This window comes from Rosa rugosa, chromosome 4 (genome assembly GCF_958449725.1).
Source record: "Rosa rugosa chromosome 4, drRosRugo1.1, whole genome shotgun sequence".
Taxonomy (NCBI): domain Eukaryota; kingdom Viridiplantae; phylum Streptophyta; class Magnoliopsida; order Rosales; family Rosaceae; genus Rosa; species Rosa rugosa.
This window is the reverse complement of record NC_084823.1, coordinates 33,626,871-33,646,951: the sequence shown is the minus strand read 5'-3', so window position 1 is coordinate 33,646,951 and position 20,081 is coordinate 33,626,871. Positions and strand designations below refer to the sequence as shown.

The window sequence follows — 20,081 nt, the reverse complement described above, 5'->3', positions numbered from 1 at the left end:
TACTAGCCTTGCCTTATATCTGTCCACCGAACCATCTGAATTGTGCTTCACTGTATACACCCATCGGCACCCAACTGTTTTCTTTCCAGGAGGTAGTGATACTAACTCCCACGTTTGATTTTTTTCAAGTGCATCCATCTCCACAGCCATTGCTTTTGTCCGCTTCTCGTCCTTCATTGCATCCTGCACTTTACTAGGAAGTGACACAGAAGATAATTGATTCACAAAGGCTACATATGGTTTAGACAACCTATGAGTAGACACATAATTAGCTATAGGATATTTGGTCTTAGCACACAAACTTGGTTCATATTTATTGGCAGGCTGGCCACGATTGGACCGTTCTGGTAAGACTCGTGTTGGAACATGTGTAGAATCAGTTAAAGGAGTTACACTATTAGACAAAGGTGGGTCATGGGACAAAGGCAAACTACTACGTACCTCAGATGAAGATTAAACAGGGGAGACCACTGATGGAGAGGGAGAGACTGAATGATTAGGAGCTTCTTCTTGAAGGGTAGACAATTTGACAATTGTCTTTTCTGTTTCGGAATTCACAATGCTCTGTTTGGCAGTTGCATGGTGAAGAGTAGACGATTCAGTAATTACCTTTTCTATTTCGGAGCTTGTAATGCTCTGTTCGGTAGTTACATGGTGAAGGCTAGACGATTCAACAATTTCCTTTTCTGTTTCGGAACTCGCAGCGCTCTGTTCGGCAATTGCCTTTTCTATTTCTGCAGGAGTGTCGTTGGTTTCTGGGGCATTGGACACTTCCTCTTCACTAACCGATCGATCGTTTGAGATAAAACGATCGATCGTTGGCCCTGTTTGGCACTGTCCTTCATAAAAAACACCCTGCTCCCCCTGATTATAAGTCGTAGAAGGTGGAAAATAACATGTATCCTCACTGAATGTCACATCCATGGTGACATAAAATCGTTGAGAGGGAGGATGATAACACTTGTATCCTTTCTGCTGAGTCCCATACCCGACAAAGACACACTTGAGAGCCCTTACATCTAACTTAGAACGTTGGTTCTTATAGAGATGGACATAGGCTACACAACCAAAGACATGAGCAGGAAGGGTATTAAGAGATGGGATAGAGACATAACTAGACAACACCTCGAATGGAATACGACCTTGAAGAGAGGAAGATGGGAGACGATTAATAAGATGGGAGGCACACAACACTGCCTCTCCCCAAAGGTATTTAGGCATATTGGCACTAAGGAGAAGGGCGCGACCCATGTCTAACAAATGACGATTCTTCCGCTCAGAGACCCCATTCTGTTCTGGTGTTTGTGGGCAAGTACGTGGTTTGGTGAACAATTCAATGAGATTGGAAGTAATCACGAAATGAATGATTAACAAACTCCCCCCCATTATCAGACCGAAAGACCTTAATACGAGCATCATATTGGGTACGAACAAGATTATGGAAGGCTGTAAAGGCAGAGAAAACTGCATCTTTTGACTTAAGCAAAACAACCCAAGTTAATCTGGTGAAGTCATCAATGAATAAAACAAAATAATGCATTCCTAAAAGAGTTGAATTTTTGGAAGGTCCCCATAAATCGGAATGAATTAATTCAAAAGACATTGTACTAGACTGAAAGCTAGAAGGATAACTAGACCTATGACTCTTGGCTAAAGAACAGGTTTCACAATGTAGACTAGAATCACTTATTCCCAAAAAAAAGGGAAGCATGGACTTCTTCATGACACCAAAGGATGGGTGACCCAAACGGCGATGCCACAACCACAATTCATTCATCCGATCAGAACTCAATGTCAGGGCAACAGGACCATGTGGACTTGATGGTGCTTGTGTCGGTCCTCCGTACATGCAATCCAAGTGAAACAGTCTCTCCCTCAAATCTCCCTTGCCAATTATCACCCGAGTACACAGATCCTGAAAGATAACATACATAGGATAAAAGGTGAAAGAGCATTTGTTTTGTGTGTTTAATTGAGACACAGACAAAAGATGATGAGATAAAGAGGGTACATAAAGGACATTATAAAGAGTAATGGACGGTGTAACCTAGACTGACCCAATTCCTAAGACCGGAAAGGACTCACCATTGGCATTAGAGACATGTGTTATGGATGGGGAGGACAACGTGACGAAGAAAGACTTATCATAGGTCATATGATCAGACGCACCAGAATCAATTATCCATGTATTACTACCAGTAAAGCCAGAAACATTTAAAGCGACACCAATTTTACCTCGATTCTCTTGAGTTAGGGAAACATTACCCTTAGTTTGATCTTGACCCTCCACATCATAGAAATCAGGTTCTTGCTCCTGCACCAGTTGGATTGCCGCCTTGCTTTTCTGACCATTGTTACTTCTTTTCAAACCAGAGTTATTGGAGTTGAGTCTTAGCAACTTGGGGCATTGACTCTTGTAGTGGCCAACAGTTTTACAATAGTTGCAAGTCACCTGACTGTTGAACAACGAACTAAGGGACAAATCTGCCATTCTTCTTCTTCAAGCAGCAACACAAACCACAAAATTTGACACGGCTAAGGAAGGAGAGGCTGACGGCAAGGTATTGAAAAATTTAGGGTTTTAGGGCAAAAGGAACAGAGGATGAAGACAAAGGACAAACTCTTAAAGAGTATAAAGACAAATTTGCAGCGGAAACAAACGAACAGAGTCCAGACGGATCTCTGCTTTGATACCAAGTCAAACAGAACAAAGACAAAGGGAAAGTTTGGGAATTTCTGATGTATTGATCTTCTCCAAAGATGGAGTACATATACAAAGTATACACATCCCTAATAGGAAACTAATTACACCGTGATATTCTCCCCCTTAACTACATGATATCCTCCTTAACTATACAATCCTAATTATACTACAATTCCTACAATTATGGAGAGTGACTCACGCCAACAATTTCCATTCCCAAGTTACCAAGTACATGACTAGTGTGGACATATCTACTACAACCTCAATGTTTTATTGATGATCTTGCGTACAGAAGGACTCCTCTTCAATAAAATTAAAATGCTAAGCTACTTTCTCCTCTCATACGAAGAAAATACAGACTTCTCTTTCGGACAAGATGGTCCTTACTTTGATCTCAAATCTAAACCTAAAGCTTACTTTACAAATGTATTTCCTTAATTTCTCTGTCGAATCTAAAAATAATTTATCATCTCAGCGTACTCAACCGTGTTAATGAAAGATGTCATTGTTACTGAAAGATGAGCCAGGAAGCGTAAGGCATTCAGGAGATGATATTCGTTACGAAACTAGTGAACTTCCCAGAAGATGGAAGATGAATGAGCATACCTCATAGTCTTCTTCATGGAAATGATGGCCTATCAGACCTTTACTCCACAGAGCTTCTTCACATGTCACAGCCAAGTAGATATTAGATTTGGGTGAGGAGATGAGAATTGAGAACCGGTCTCTCCTTGGATAAGAGTTGACGAAGGGAAACGGTGAAAATTAGCTAAACCCGAAACTGACTGGGAGAAAAACCGAAAGGCGTAAAGGTACAATTTTGCTATCGAAAGAGAATGAGTTTACACGCTACGGGTGTGCAAAAAAAAAAACAAACCATTGACTGAATCCACCGAAAGTTTTGGTTTGGTTTGGTTTTTGGGGAAATGATCATTTACCCAATTTCAGCTTAAAAATTGCCCACTTGCACAACGAAGAGTTTTTTAACCTCATTTACCCAAAACACTCTAAGAGATTATTTCCCTATTACCCAATTAATTCTTTTTATTTATTTTTTAGACTTTTTTACCCTTTCCTTCTTTCTCACTTAGAGAGAGAAGTCGTTGGATACCTTGCCGGACTCCGGTGACTAGTGGCCGGCCTCGGACTCCTGTGACGGGAATCCGGCGACCGGTGACGGGAATCTGGCGACCGGTCCCTAATAATACCCAGTAACCATATTATTGCCCCCCAGTAATCATATTATTGCCCCCCAATAATCATATTATTGCCTCCCATAAATCATATTATTGCCTCCAATAATCATATTATTACCGTCCAGTGAATTGTATGAACTCCCAAAACCAAAAATGAATACACTACAGACATAATTGATCAATTTATAATCATATTATTGGCTCCCAATAATCATATTATTGCCCCCCAATACAAAGTCCAATGTCTCTACTGCCTCCCAATAGACCACCAAAAATGCACCATTTTGTAGGATTCACAGATAATTTGACTTTAATACACAGAAAACAACAGGTAACTTATCAAAACACCACACTATAGTGATCCCTGTCCCTCATATCAAAGTCTATTGGGGGCCAATAATGTGTCTACTGCCCCCCAGTAGACCATCAAACAAACCCCACAGTTACATTGCAATGTCGATTACTCACATTGTTGAACAGATAGTAGATCATTGGCCTCCAATCCAATAGACATTCAAAAAAAAAAAAAATGCTATTCCTTAAAACTCCATAGCCATCTCCACAACACCGTTCTTCAATTCGTCTTCGGTGACCTTCGCTTATCGCCTCCTTCTTCAATCTCTTACGATTCACATTCACCGGAAGCTCATTCTAGGCCTTCCTGGCCTGGGTCCGGCCCAACGAACAGGAGACCTTCGCCTGAGCCAATGCGAAGGTCAATTCACGCTTTAGCCCCGATCGTTCACCGACGGGATGCTCTACATGCAGAACGACCTCGACATGGCCGCCGCGTCCCTCACCAACAGCTTCGCGACCTCGATTTGCTGCTCAGATCTGGCGTGCTCCGTCGTCTCGCCCCTCGCCGCTCCAAACATTGAGTCGCGCAAGGCGGTGTTCGAATCCGGGGCTACCAAATTGAAAGAGAAGGCGGCAATCATCGTCGAGGCCCTCACCGCCGACCCTGAAAACATCTGGGCTGTTTCGGCATACGGCGGCGTCTCAGTCTTCATGGGCGCCTCCTCCGGCGATGCAGATCCACTCGGTCGGCGCCTCCTCCATTTGCCGCCTCTTCTGGAAATATGATGCCGTGCCGGAGATTCTTGCTCTCTGTCATTGTTTTAGGTGTGTGTGAGAGAGAGAGAGAGATGGAGAGAGAGAAAGAGAGAGAGGGAGCGTCTGAGAGGAGTCGAGAGAGAGAATATGTTGGGAGAGTAGTTTGTTAATTAAAATGATGGTAAAATTGTCATTGTCATTTAAATTGGGTAAATGGGGTTAAAAACTCATTGGTGGGGTAAGTGGGCAATTTTTAGGCTGAAATTGGGTAAGTGGTCACGGCCCCTTGGTTTTTTGGGAGCCCTTCTAACGAGAATCACTAAAATAAAGACTAGTTGAGGACTTTTTAATCCATGTTTGAGAGACCTACTTTTCAATTACATTACGACAAATCAACCGTTAGATGTTTATGTATGCATAAATAGATCACTTCTGAAAATTTTCTTTCAAATTGCTAATCGTTAAGGTACTGAACTTGTTCAAATTAATGGAAGAACCAAATTTGTCAAACATGAACCATTCAGGTTCATAATTGATAAATCACAGTTATGATTATGTTCACAATTTTTAATTTGCTTAAAAAATTGCACAAATAATCTACACATAAATAGCTAAACATCTAAGGGTTGATTTGCGGAAATGTGATCGAAAAGTTGGTCTAACACAAAAGTCTTTAACTAGTCCTCATTTTTGTGGTCCCCATTAGAAGGACTCCCTTGGTTTTTTATCTCTAAAAATTAAAACTCAAATTTATTACGAGGATTGAGAATCAATTTAGTTTGGTTCATGAGCTACTCAAATCAATTATATTCGAACTAGACTGTTTTTTTTTTTTTTTTTTTGGAAAAAATTCAGTTTACCCCCCTGAACTTTGAGCCTAAAATCAGACTGTTCCTTAATTTTTTATCAGACTGGTCCCTGTACTCTCAAACAACATCACCCGAGTCCAAAATTTGAATCTGGGTCCAAAAATGACGTCAGCTGCTAAGTTGGAGCCGACAAAGGGGCTCACACTTCAGATTTTTAAACCCTGAAGGAGGGCAGAATGGACATTTCCTCTTTAATATAATTTCTAATTTTTATTTTTATTTCTCTCTCTCTCTCTCTGCCGCCGCCGGAAGCAAATCCTCTCTTTCATTCCGCCTCCAAGGACCCGTTTCACCAGAAGCCCAACCAGCCCATCTTCTCCCTCACTCTCTCTCTCACTCAATTCCCATTCTCCTCATCCCCTACATTCGCATCCGAATTCGTCTTCGAAACAATGCTCACCACTCTCATCTCATCACCCAAACGACTCCAGCTCTCCAACACTCTCACTCCCTCTCAATCTTGACATACACGTATCCATGTCCCTAAAACTCATCCCAACTGAAACTTTCGCCTCCACAATCTTAACCAGCTCAACAAACGACCTCACCCCTCACCGCCGCCCTCACCGTCGCCGATCTTCGCGCCGCCGCCGAAGTAATCTACTCCCGAACTCCCTCCCAAATCACCAAATTCAAGCAACTCTAGATCTGCAATTTCAAGATCCAAAATCCAAAATTTCCAGATCAAACTAAAACTCTAAAAGTAAATTTCAAACTGCATTGCTCCACCTGAACCACTTCCTCGTCGGAGCTCGCATCTTCTCTCCTCTTTACATACACATCATCACAAACCCCAAACTCACCTCCATCATACGCAACCTTCTTGTAAACGACCTACCTCTTCTAGCTAGCCATACCACCACGCGTAGCCACCTTCCTCTCATGGCCTCTCTTCCTTTTCTTCTTCTCCGATCGCTCTTGCGACACTGGCGAGAACTCGACTTCAGCTCTACTCAACTTGTCATTGTGCTTCGATTTCTTCGATTTCTTGCCTTGCGCAACAGATTTGGGGTTGTTGAAATGGTTGGAGGAGAAGGAGGAGGGAGGGCATCGAAGTGTAGGGAGGTACGGTGCGTGGATCGGCGAGGAGTGGCGGAGAGCGGAGTAGGAGGAGGAGAGGGAGAAGGCGATGAGGATTTGGGATCAGATCGGGAGTTGGAGGATCTCTTGGGTGTTTGCAGGTCTTTCTTTGCAGCCTCCGCCATGAGGACTGCGCAGTGGAGAGAGAGAGAGAGAGAGAGAGAGAGAGAGAGAGAGAGAGAGAGAGAGAGAGAGAGAGAGAGAGAATATAGAGAAAAAAAAAATTAGAAATTATATTAAATAAGAAATGTCCATTCTGCCCTCCTTCAAGGTTTAAAAATCTAAAGTGTAGGCCCCCTTGTTGGCTCCAACTCAGCAGCTGACGTCATTTTTAGACCCGGATTCAAATTTTTGATTCAGGTGATGTTGTTTGAGAGTACAAGGACCAGTCTGATTTTAGGTCCAAAGTTCAGGGGGAAAAACTGAATTTAATCCTTTTTTTTTTTTCTCTTCTTGATAAGAGAGAACTATCATTATGGCTATCAAAAACAATGACATACATCAGCTCCACGACTTAGATCATGTCTCTAGACCAAGCAAAACAAAAGACTTGACTAACACCGCTCATTCATTCCACTATACTCGTTTATTCAAAACGAGCCTACAAACTAGAAAAACAACCTAACATCTAGAAAGTTGAGAACTACCAAATGTCAATCTTGCAGGCTGCAAAACTAAACTAAGGACTAACAAGCACACAAGGTGCGTAGACCAGGACAAAGTCCTGTAGAGCTAACCAAACTCGGTAATGGACTATTGAAAATAAAAAATCTAGCTTAAATTGTTAAATGTACTATTAAAATCCAATAAGTAGATGAACATAAAGTTTATGACAATTTATAAATAGGGAAAAAAATGCAAACAGTACCTGACCTTTGGCCCATTAGTAACTTTAGTACCTGACAAAAAAAAAAAAATCACTTTGGTACCTGAAGTTCGAACCCCGACCCAACTTTAGTACCTGAAACACTGTTGGCCGTTACGGCGTTAGTCAACTGTCAAACTTTGAGGGGTATTCTCGTCCTTTCACTAAATTTCTTCATCTTCCTCAAGCTCTCTTCGTCTTCTTCTTCCTCCCAACTCTCCCATCGTCTTCTCCAGACCATTGCCAAAATAATGAAACCTAGAATTGGGGCAAACTAACTTCATTTCTTGGATGCCTGAATAATGGCGTTGTTGCGATTATGTTATAAAGGTGAAGCAGTTGCTGGAAGAAGCAGGAGGTTCTACTTGATGTTTTCCTCTGGTGCCGTTGGCCTCTGCTGCAGGCATGAGTACATAAATTCATCATCATCTACTAAAGCTGGTGCTGCATCACCCATGTATTCACCGCCAGAAAACAAAATATGAGATTACCCATGTATTCACCACCACATCCACATTCCATGTATTCACCACCACATCCACATTCCCAAATGAATTCACCGCCAGAAAACAAAAAAAATTGACGTTTATATTGATTTCGTTTTTGATTTTGCATTTTCTTTCCCGATGTTCCAAATAGAAATGGAAAATCTCGATCAGATGAGAGAGAGAGAGAGAGAGAGAGAGAACAAATCCAAAACTCCACAAAAGGAGTTCCAGAAGCAACAACAAGACTTTCAGAGGCTGCAAATTGGAGGTCAAACTGATCATCAATACCTCCGCTCATAGATGTAAACCAAAGGCACCCCTTCTTTTCTGCCCCGCCCCGACCCGACCTCAGATGGCCCAATAGCCCCTTGATGTAGAGCTCCGTGTAAACCGGGTTCGTGTCGGCTTCTCTCGGGTCAGTGCTGGAGCTGGGCCAACCGTCTCTGTCACAATCAACGGAATGTTCTAGTGTCCGGCGACGGCCATGGCGGAGATGATGGCGTCGACCATCATGTCGAAGAGATTCCAGTAGCGCACGCCGGTGGTCATGTCGTCTCGGAAACTGAAGGGGTGCTCCTGAAAGAGAGGGAACCCGATCGGAATCTCGCTCCGAGATGAAACAGCTATGTGTTGCTTCTCGGGAAATCTTTCTCCAGTAGCCCAATTCGCTAGAGCTTGAAGAAGAGAGAGAGAGAGAGAGTGTGGAAATTAGGAGAGAGAGAGAGAGAGAGAAGAAGAGAGTGCGTGGAAATAAATAATAATAATAATAACATTAGAGTTGAAATTAATTATATGTCCTTCAACTTATGTCATGTGGCTAACACCGTAACGGCCAACAATGTTTCAGGTACTAAAGTTGGGTTGGGGTTTGAACTTCAGGTACCAAAGTGATATTTTTTTTTTGTCAGGTACTAAAGTTACTAATGGGCCAAAAGTCAGGTACACTGTTTGCATTTTTTTCCCTTATAAATATTGAAAAAACTAGCACATATTGTTCCTTCTAGTTTATATTCCAAAAGAATATTCATTATAAAATTGATATTATTGAAAATCAAAATAATAAATTTAGAATAAATGATTAAATTCCAAAATTTTGGTTAAAAATTCATAGTTCAATTTTAAAACCAAAAATTTTGGTTTTGAAGTGGGTACCCTACAAGACTACAACCAATTTGAGCCAATTGAGTGGTAGCTCTACTTTTATAGCAAAAGAAATCCTATGACCCTATGTGGGCTAATCATGTTTCTCAAATGAACCACACTTGGTAATCTAGGACTACTTAATAGTTTCTCATATTGAAAAGACAAGAAAAAAAGAAACCTCATTATAGCAAGTTAATTGATCCGTTAAGTCACTGGGTCAGGGTCACTAGTTCATTGGATTACTGGGTCAGACACCATTCACTATTTTTTATGTTTGTTTCCACCCGTTGGGTTTAGGTCACTGGGTCAATTTTGAAACTAACATGGGTCACTCTCCGGGTTAGTTTCCTGATCTATAAACTGACCCAGTGACCAGATCTAATGGGTAGAAACAAACTAAAAGGATTGGGCCGAATACAATAAAAGCATCCTTTCTATCGGTTTTTGATAGATACATATTTATCTAGATATACAAGATCTTAAATCCAAAAATATAAGACGAAATAACTTAACACTTTTTTTATTGTTGTGTTGGATCCACAATTAATCCTACGGATCCTTAGGATTGGTGTATTCTTATACTTGTAATGTAATTAATTAATGTACTTGTAATGTAATTAGTATTTTTTTTCTATTATAATATAGCCTGATCCTGCCTTTTTGGATCATGGAAAGAGCCAAGTAGCCTCTTTTATCCATCCTGTATATTGTCCTTTTCATTCTGTGTTGGAATAGATACTGATTAGATTAGTAGGCGAGATTTTACAAAAAAAGGTTTATTCGACTAATAGCAAATTACATTATTTTAGATTAGATCGACCCTCTTTAGAATATTATTTTCGGGCACTAGAACGAAACCCGATCTTAACACAAGCTTTTAATATATAATATGGCCGTGATCTGTCATTATGTGCGACTATCTCCACTATAGAAATAAAAAAAAGGGAAAGAAAGAAGAAATCCGTTAATAAATACTATATAAAAATAAAAGGTTCTCTTTATACACCTTATTTTGCTTATTTGGAAAGAAGATATAATATCAATTTGGAAGAGATGATGGAAGCAGGAGTTCATTTTGGTCATGGTATTGGGTAATGGAATCCTATATTATTACGGTGAGAGATGAAAAAAAAATCTAAGATTTTGATTCAAAGTTATCTTGATTGGATTGAGCTCCTCTATAGTAACTGTGTATAAATTTCATAAAATCATGATCCTCTAACTAATCTTATGGTCAAATAGTTACCACATCATCTAATGTCACATTTAGATGCTCTCTCTCTCAAACCAACGTCAAAGTCCCCGTTAACAATAACAAAAACCCTTTTGCTTCTAATTTGAATTGAGAGATTTCGTTCTTGATCCAGCATTCCAGCACCTTTTTGCACACCAACGTGGCCAATTAGAAAAGTCAGATTGATATTGGCCAAAAAAATAAAAGTGATGCAATACTGAAACCTAAACAAGACCAATCAGTCAATTATGGATGGGTTTTGAGATTGAAATCAGAAGTACCTTCTTCTCCACAGTGACTAGCTAGCTAGCAAACAAACTGCAAACAAGGATCAGATGAATTTTCATAAAAGAAAGTGAAAACCCATCGTCTCCAAAACGAAAACAAGGATGCAGATCAAAGAACAGAGAATTGGTTAGAGGAGATGAAATACAAGTTCTTATTTTTTATTCTTTTATCAATTAAAGGACATGCTCTTCTGTTGTTCAAATATTTGGTTTATATCTTAATGTTCTTGAAGAATTCCAGATCTTATACATCGAGGTTTGAATAGAAAACTGTGTTTTTTTTTTTTTCCTCCAATCGGGTAGATAACAGTAGGTTTGACGTTGGTTTCAGAAGAAAAAACCCAAAACATGAAACAAACTGATGTGGCGATGATTTGACCATTAAAATATTTCAATGACTAGTATTTATGAAATTCATAACTTCATAGACATAGTCAAAGTAGAGGAGCTCGATCCGTGACATAGCTCTGTATACTGCAGTATGGTGTTTAAGCTTAATGAGCTTGAACACTTGCTAGCTAGTTCACAAGAGATAGAACTAGGATGCAACAGAAAAATGAACAAGTATGCGTTAATCCAAGTGCTTGGAATAGATTAATCCCACAATTCTTGATGAACTCCCCTCTCTATATTCATGCCCAGCCGTGTTTGAGGTTTGTGATATTCTCTTTTTCCCTGAAGCATCAAATCCAGAAACCAAGAAGCCCATATAGGCATCTACAGGTATAAGACAAATTGGGTCCAAACATTGGAAGCCCAAAAACATAAAATAGTCTATATAGCCCAATCCAGCTTGGTGAACTCACCACTATCGGACCCTGTTGCTGCTCGCCTTACTTCCAATTGCAGAAATGTAAGGTACGTCATTTTTAGTTGTACGCGTGTCTCCATCAATCCATCATGACTAACGTTCATCATCAAGCTGCTACTGTCAGCAGAAAGTGATCGATGACCACTACTGCATGGGAAGCTTTGAGGCCTTGTTTGGTTCACGGAAAGGAATGTAATTCCTTTGTCTTTTCCATAGGAAGGGAAATTAAATTTCCCAACAACTTTCCATTCTGATGTTTGGTAACGTAAGGAAAGTTATTAGGAAATTTTTTTTTTTGATCGGGAAGTTATTAGGAAATTAAGTTGTTAAAAAGTTTGTAAATAATGTAATAAAATAATATGTTGTGAGTAATAAATGCAAGGAAAGAATGAGGAAAGTGATTCCGATGTTTGGTAACGTAAGGAAAGTTATTAGGAAAGTTGTTAAAAAGTTTGTAAATAATGTAATAAAATAATATGTTGTGAGTAATAAATGCAAGGAAAGAATGGGGGAAAGTGATTCATTTGGGGTTTGGAAGGAAATGATTTCCTTAATTTGCATTCCAAATGCACAAGTTTCCTTTCCTGATGCTTACTTTCCGCGAACCAAATGTGGCCTAAAGATTTTGACATCATTGCTTATGTTTTCAAGTATCAGTAGATCCAGGGAACTCTGCTGTAAATGTGTATATGTTTCTCATACAAGTTAATTGCTTTTCATTTTTACCGCAAAAAAACTCAAAATAACTGAGAAAAAGTTGTCAATGAACTCGCACTTGCCTTGATTAATTGGTTTGATATTTTTGGGTTGCGATTCTTTTTCTTTTGCGGCATTAAAATTGCCTAGCTAGCTTTCTACTTTTGATATATAGCGATCGCAGCATTGTTATTAAAGATGGATTTACAGACAACAATCAACCCTGGACTCAAGCTTTTATTTTGTCCAACAAATAATAGATCACAAGTACGTAAGCAATAATTGATGTCTATGAATCCTAGTACTATGATTTTTTGAATGATAATTGTTTACCTTATTATAATTCATATCATAGTAAACAACAGTACACTGATCCGATCAACTGCACATGTGAAAATAAATCAAACGCTGGCTGGCTTAGCAATTGCCAACTTGGATACAAATTCATCAATATTCTTATCAGAGGTGCCACCCTCGCTCACTGCCTCAATAACCAGCTCCCTCCACTTTTTAGCATTCATTTTCATTTCAATCCCCATCTCCCCCATCACTTTCCTAATGCACAACTCAATCTCTTCTCTTCCTTCCACCCCACTATTCTCATCAACCTTTACTCTAACCCCAACCGTCCAAACACCCTCAACCAATTTGGAATTAGTAGGCTGGTCGGCCCACTGTGGCATTACAACCATCGGCACTCCCAAGCTCAATGCCTCAATTGTCGAATTCCACCCACCGTGAGTGAAAAAACACCCTACTGCTTCGTGTGACAACACTTCGAGCTGAGGGCTCCAATTTACTAACAAGCCTTTTTCGGCCGTCTCTTCTTTGAACTTTTCTGGAAGCTTTGCCTCTTCGGAGTCCCTGACCACCCACAAGAAGTGGAAGTCGGTTGCCTTCAAGCCTAAGGCAAGTTCCTGCATTTGCTTGTCACTCAGATATATATACTACCAAAGGCTACGTACACGACGGAGCCTGCTGGCTTGGTGTTGAGCCAGTCGGTGCAAACCGAGTCTACCTCGAAGAGATGAATCCCATACTCCTTGTCGTCTCTGATGCTATTGTCCAAGTATTTAGATGGAATTGTTGGCCCTATTGTCAACATTGGACAAATTTGAGACATCGAATCCACCACCTGTAACATACCATTCGAATCAAATTAAGTCAAACGCTACTAGTTTTTCATTTCGTGAACAAAATTAGTAATGCACCTCTTCCTCTAACTTGTAGAAAGTGTTGGCGAAAATGAAATCAGCTTTGTCGGTATTAGAGAATTGGTTCAACACCATCTCACAGTAAGCTGGATACGAGCCCGGCACTGAAAAGTAGGACGGCATATCTTGAGGCTCAAGAATATGCAATCCGAGAGGAAGTTTATTAGGAGAAGAAGCTGGACTCCTAATTAGTCCATGATGATGCTCAAGATAGTAAGTGTAATTAACGGTGCAGGTTTGAGTAAAGAAGGCAACAGTGGCTAGACCAAATTGTTTAGCTACATCCAAAGCCCAAGCAAGAAGGCGTCATAAATTATGCAGTCAATAGGGTTTGGTGTTGACTTGTGCCTTGTAATGATCTCAGTTACGGATTTGGAGCCCTCGGCTTCTAAACGGGATAGATAGGCGGCGATGCTTTCAGCTCGGGCAAAGCCGCCATCATCATACCCATCGGAAATGGTCTCAAGTTGGACGGAGCCTGCCGATTTGGGTAGGTTCAAAGAGTTGGCGAGGAAGATGGTATTGGTTAGGGTCACTTTGAGGCCCTTAGAAGAGGGTAGGCGTTTGGAGAATTGGAGTAGCGGGTTTATGTGGCCTTGAGCTGGATAAGGAATTGCTAAAACGTGAGCTCTATAGCCACTGCTTGCCATTGCCTCTCTTTCTTTAGCTCTCTCTCTAGGCTCTTGTAGTTATAGCTAATTTGTATATATATGGAGCTTGGTCGATCTCATGCACAGATATGGTTAAGTAAACTAGGATTATATAACACCGAATATAAGCCCAGTAGTATCAAAAAACAAATATTTAGTCAACAATAAAGGCTTGCCTATTGCATTTAGCAATTTTCCAACTTGTTTACAAGTTAATACTTGTATATTGAATTGAGTATATTTGGGTCGCAATCAGACGTAAGCGTGAGACGACTGACTGACTAGTAGGTCTTCTATATATCTGGACTAGGGAATTGGAATCTGTCATCTTTTTCCTGTTTTATGTGCAAAGTGTGCGATGGAACAGGGCCCCCAAATTTTGGGGCCCTATATATACTTTTTTGTACATCTATATTATTTATGAAATGACCCTCATTATTTGAAAGTTTTGTAGTTCAGTTGGCAATTAGCTCTATTTTCAACTTAGTAATATTCTCATTGCAGCTGATTTGCTTTTTATTTCTTTTTTGGGCCCCTTTTCCTACCCCCATTTTCTTGTTCTTTTGGGCCATTTTTCCTTGTTGCAAGTGATTTGCTTTTTATTTCTTCTTTTTTTTTGCCCCTTTTTCTGCCTCCATTTTCTTGTTCTGGTAGATATTACATTTATCTGTGATCATTTTTCATTTATTTATGTTTTTTGGATAGTATTGTATTTATCTTCGTTAATAATTCATAATTCAATTGTAATTTTGTCTGTAAATGGATTTTTGTTAACAAGCTTTAGTTCTCTTTCTCTTTAAATTTTTTTGTTTTTAAAGAAGTGGAATAATAATATAAGATAAGAGGGCCAAAACAAAAACTAAAGTAATTAATTATGTATTTATATTTGTTTGTATATAACAAAAATTTTCAATGATATATTCATGTATAATCGGGTAAAGATGGCCATATTTTCTATCTCGCATAGGCCTTCAAAACTTTTGAGACGGCTCTGCTTTTGTCTCACACATCGAGAAGAGCAGCAATGGCTATAGCAGTATAGCGCAATAATAAAGAGCCAAGAGATCGATCAACATCCATCTAATTAAATATACTTTAGGCTGCGTTTGTTTACCCGGATATAGAGGGTGGATTTGATTAATTATCTCCAATCTGATTAGAATTTGTGTTTGGACGTATGGATAACTTTAACTTATGTCTAATCTGACCTTGATATCAAATCCAGTTGCAAGTTGAAAAGGACTGATATTTGTTTCAAAAAAAAAAAAAAAGAAAGAAAAAGAAAAGGACTGATATCACTTATCCAATTGAAGCCACCCACTCCAACCGCTGCAAAATTCTCATTAAACAAAAAAAAAAACGCAATTAATTGTGTCAAACAAACGCGCTCAATAGAACGCGTGCTCCAGACAGCCTTCCATATCATCTTCAACCTTCAACTATAACCCTCCTCTGTCTCATCACAGCAGGGCCGGCCCTGAGACTAGGCGAACCAGGCCCACGCCTAGGGCCTCAGATTTTAGGGGGCCTCAAATTTTTTTTTTTTTTTATATATAGGCCTACAGATAAAAAAAAAAAAAAGACTAACGAGATAATCTAAGAGAGTAAAGAGGTTTAACGAGGGTAGTGTCTTTAACAGAGTCAATGGTGAAAAATCGAGCTCTGCAAGGGTTTTATCTCTGGGTTTTCTGGGGAGCCTTCGTGATTAAATGGGGAAATCCGTGGCCTGGAGTCCATCAATTTCAACGCCGAGAATCGAGTTTTTCATCTGCAAGTAATGCATTTCATGATCCTATTGAGTTTGGTGGAGAAGAAGAAGGTTATTTCGCTTCGACTTCAGGAAAATTTGGGGCTTTTGTAACTTTCAACACTAGGGATGCAAAGAACGATTACACACTGTGTTCTGAGATTGGGCCGGTAAACTCTTTTCTCCTTCTAGGGCATCGTATTCCCAGGTGGCTCGAAATTGTAATATCCAAGTATTGCTTCTGCGACCTAGCTATGTTTGATGATTTGTGTTGCTGGGATGAAGTTTCGATGCGATTGTCTTGCTTTTTGCGGACAAAACGGGTCTCAAGAGTTTTGTTTGAGGTTAGCAAAATTAATCTCGATCTCCCTGGGTTCCCAATTTCTTTTAGAAATAAGATAAATTGGGTCTATCTAAGAATTGGGTTTTGGTTAGAATCTTATCATCAATCAGGTACGCTCCTTGAATTTTCATATTCAATTTGGTTACAATTGATGATTGCAATTCGACTTCAGTTAGTGGTTAGTTGGTTGATTTTCTTGTTCACTATCTTTCGTCTCTACTTGGCTTATTCAATTGATGTTGACTTATCTTTGTCTAACTTCTTGGGTAAGCTTATCTCTGTTTGTGAAATATGTACCATTCATAAGCTTTCTTTACTGGATAAGAATATGGTTTCTTTTTTATTTATGGATGACCAGCATCCTTTTATTCCAATCTTTAGTATTGCTCTGAACCTGATGAAAGAAAGTATTGAAATTCTCCTTAACTACCCGTTTGAGTCTAAAAATAGTGTCGTTGTGGTGCTGCTCTAGATCACTGTCAGGAAGCTTATCAATTTTGGATGCCTCTGGTGCCCCAAATTTGGTTGATATTTTTGCTTTGCTTAAGGAAAACTATAGATTTGTTGTTTTTTATCTAGATGAAGATTTAGTGGGCATTTCTGAATACTCTAAGAAGAGGACTATTTTTGGTGCTCCTAGCCCCGCAAAGAAAACAAGGCATATGATAGAACTGATGACTACCAGTGAGGACCAAGAACGGGGATCAGTTTCAAACACATCTAGGGATTGAAGAGTTGATTTTATCTTCCAAAAAGCAAAAATGTAAGATCTTTGAAGCGTTTTCTTTTGTGTTTTGATGAAATTTTGGTTTTTTACTTCTCCATTTGCGTTTTTTTTTCATCTTTGTTTCATTCATTCTCTGTTGAAAATTTGCTATATGCCCGTGAGGCTTTCTATATGATATTCTTTAGGGATTCAAATAATTCAATTGTTGAATTTGTTGGATGTTGGTTGGGTTTGAAGTTGTTATCACTGACACTCTGTTTTGGGGCCTCGAATTTTTTTCCGTCTTGAGCCTCCAAACTCACAGGGCCGGCCCTGCATCACAGCCTCTCCTCATTTTTCTCCATTTTTTTTTCTTCCTCTATTTTTGTCTCATCACAGCCTCTCATCAGCTTCCTCTATTTTTTTTCTTCTTCTATTTTACTTATCTGCTGACTTTTCAATTTCGCCGACATATAGTCGGTGCTTTGCATCACAATGAGATCGCCGGAATGGTAGAATATGTGCCGCTGGTGAACATAGATTTAGCCCCAAAGCATGGACTATTCTGGAGCTTACCTCTTCAACTGAAGATTGAAGTAGATCATCTGCAGCTTCATCCAATTTATTTTATGGATTTTGTTCAATATGAAATATCTAGCTAGCTAATAGCTGAGAGAAAAAAATCTATTTAACTTAGTTAATTAAGTTAAATTAGTAGTGGTTCTAATTAGCTTCACCAAATTTGATAACTTTGGAATATGTGATAACTATAATTTTGACTAAAGAAAAAAGTAATAACTATTAAAATAAACGGTCAATTATTATGTTTAATTATATATATGTGCGTGTGGACTGAAAAGCGCTCATATATAGCACAACATTTGCACAAGCATATCCGACATGCCATGCTAATTTTCTTAGTCAACATATGTGATGGAAAAAATTGCCATTTTAGTTCTATAATTAAGTAGAAAAGATACATTTGATGTTATTATCCACTTGAGAGCTAATTGAAGTTGATGACTTGATGGGAATCTTGCTCAACTAGTATTAAAGCTGGCATTGTTCATTAGAGTTTAATTAGTTGGCATGAATCATGATTCATTAGTTGAATACTTGGATATGATTCATATCAAAGGTGGCATATTTGGTTAGTAATCTTAGTTTCCCTCGTCACATCGTACCCTTATTCATTCATATTCGGCTCGTTGATCAACGTAAGTTTTTTTTTCAGTAAATTAATATATCAGTAAAGTATCGCAATCAAATAAGCAAAAAAAAAAAGGGTTAATGCTCATACACCCCAAATCCTCGAGAATACTTCTCATACACCCCAGTGTCTTATTTTTCTTCCTCTTTACACAACTTTTTCTTCTTTCCATTCCTACCTACGCATCTTAGCAAAATCCCTACCAGTAGTACCCTTTCTTGATTGTCCTTGTCAGTTTGGTTTCTTTGCTGTCTATTTTCATTATTTGTTTAAAGTTTTGATGAAACGTGGTGGGCGCATCAGAGTTTATTCGTTTACATATATATACAGATGTTGCAATCATCCTCTATTTCAAAGGTAAACAGTACACTTTACTATTCAAGATTTCAATCATTGACAGACTTGAGTTAAATGCTATCTGTAAAAATGCTAGCAAAGAACTGCATAAGGAGAGAGAAAAATTGAGAAAAATGAAAGAATATAGAGAAAGTCTTAGTAGAGAGACTCCCAACTACTGGGATATTATCTATAGACTTCAAACCAGAATTTATAAATTAGAAGAAGATATTGATAATCTTTTATATATTCTGGAAGAGGAACAAAAACCTCTTGATTATTTGAGCATTGGTTAGATCCGCAAATCACTGGTATCAGAGCTTGCAAAGAGCTCAGCAGGGGAATCCCCAATAGGGACAATGTCTGATTTAATAATAGAGAGACTGAATTCTCTATTAAAATCATCTGATGAAAAATATCAGAACCTGCAGAAAGAAATATCTAGATATCAAGAGCATCTAGAAAAAATTCCTGTTATAATCCACCAATTAGAAAAATTGGAAAACAAACTGGATTATATCAAAGAACTTCCAAAAACAGAAGAAGAAAAGCTAACAAGTGTTAGTAGAAAAATCAATGAACAGCAAAAAAACGCTGGATTCTATGAAGAATATACTGAAGGACAAGAAGTGCCTACAGTAAAAACAAAGAAAGCTAATGGATTCAAACCATTAGAAAGACCGGAAAAGAATTCTGTTCCAAACATGATTTTTCTGGATCCCTCAACTAGTTCTACTAGTATTCGGTATGAAAAGCCGAAAGAAACTCGAGATGTCAACATGATGAGCATCTTCGGGAAAAAGAAAGGAGTACAACTCCTAAATGCTGAAGAATTCGAATACAACGAAATCGAGCATGAGGTAAAAAACGCCTCAATTCCAAAGCTAGATTTCAAACAAATCTACAAAAGGTGAACATTTGACCTGATGGATAGCCATCATTTCAAATTACTGGAATTTACAACCCCCTCCACAACAGGAGAAACAGATCTACTACTGATCACTCCTGCTGAAGTTGCCAGAGCAAGATCAAAAAATTATCAATTTATGCATATTGGAGCAGTCCAAGTAGGCATAAAACTCCTAGCTCGTGAAGGCATAAACTGTTCAGTTCTATGTGTCTTACAAGACAATAGACTAACAGACTTTCAAGCCAGTCTACTGGGAACACTCGAAGCATCCTTATGCAATCAAGTGGCGTATTTCAACTGCTTCCCAAATTTCTCGACCAGCTTGAAAGATGCAGCTCACTGTCTAAGACTGAGAGTCAAGACAGATGGCATATCTATGAAAAATGATATGCAAGAATTGGCGATAGTATACAGAATATACTATAAACTGATGAGTACCACAGTAGAGCCAAAGACAAGGATATCAAACATCCCTGGTCTTACTACTGGATTCCTCACCAGTCAGAATAACCATTCACAACAGATCCATAAGGTTACTT

The 20,081-nt window shown here is 38.9% G+C and overlaps 1 protein-coding gene and 1 pseudogene across 2 annotated transcripts; one reads left to right on the top strand and one right to left on the bottom strand.

The window, feature by feature from the left end:
• Positions 1-12,654: 12,654 nt before the first annotated feature.
• LOC133746215 (UDP-glycosyltransferase 74F2-like) lies at positions 12,655-14,447 on the bottom strand (annotated as a pseudogene).
• A 1,416-nt stretch (positions 14,448-15,863) lies between these two features.
• On the top strand, positions 15,864-17,920 carry LOC133745895 (uncharacterized). Of its 2 annotated transcripts, none has more exons than XR_009863861.1 (2): positions 15,864-16,381; positions 16,960-17,920. XR_009863861.1 is itself a non-coding variant. In XM_062174056.1 (2 exons), exons 1-2 carry the CDS (start codon positions 15,935-15,937, stop codon positions 17,109-17,111), a joined length of 708 nt encoding a protein of 235 aa, XP_062030040.1. In that variant the 5' UTR covers positions 15,864-15,934; the 3' UTR covers positions 17,112-17,920. The 2 variants fall into 2 exon arrangements, 1 of the variants encoding a protein (XP_062030040.1); XM_062174056.1 differs by having other exon boundaries at positions 15,864-16,490.
• Positions 17,921-20,081: the final 2,161 nt, after the last annotated feature.

Excerpts from the sequence above, each read along its gene's own strand:
- LOC133745895 (XM_062174056.1), top strand. The coding sequence starts at position 15,935 with ATGGTGAAAAATCGAGCTCTGCAAGGGTTTTATCTCTGGGTTTTCTGG. Across the intron at positions 16,491-16,959 it reads AGAATCTTATCATCAATCAG|ATGAAGATTTAGTGGGCATT; the intron begins GTACGCTCCTTG and ends TTTTTTATCTAG.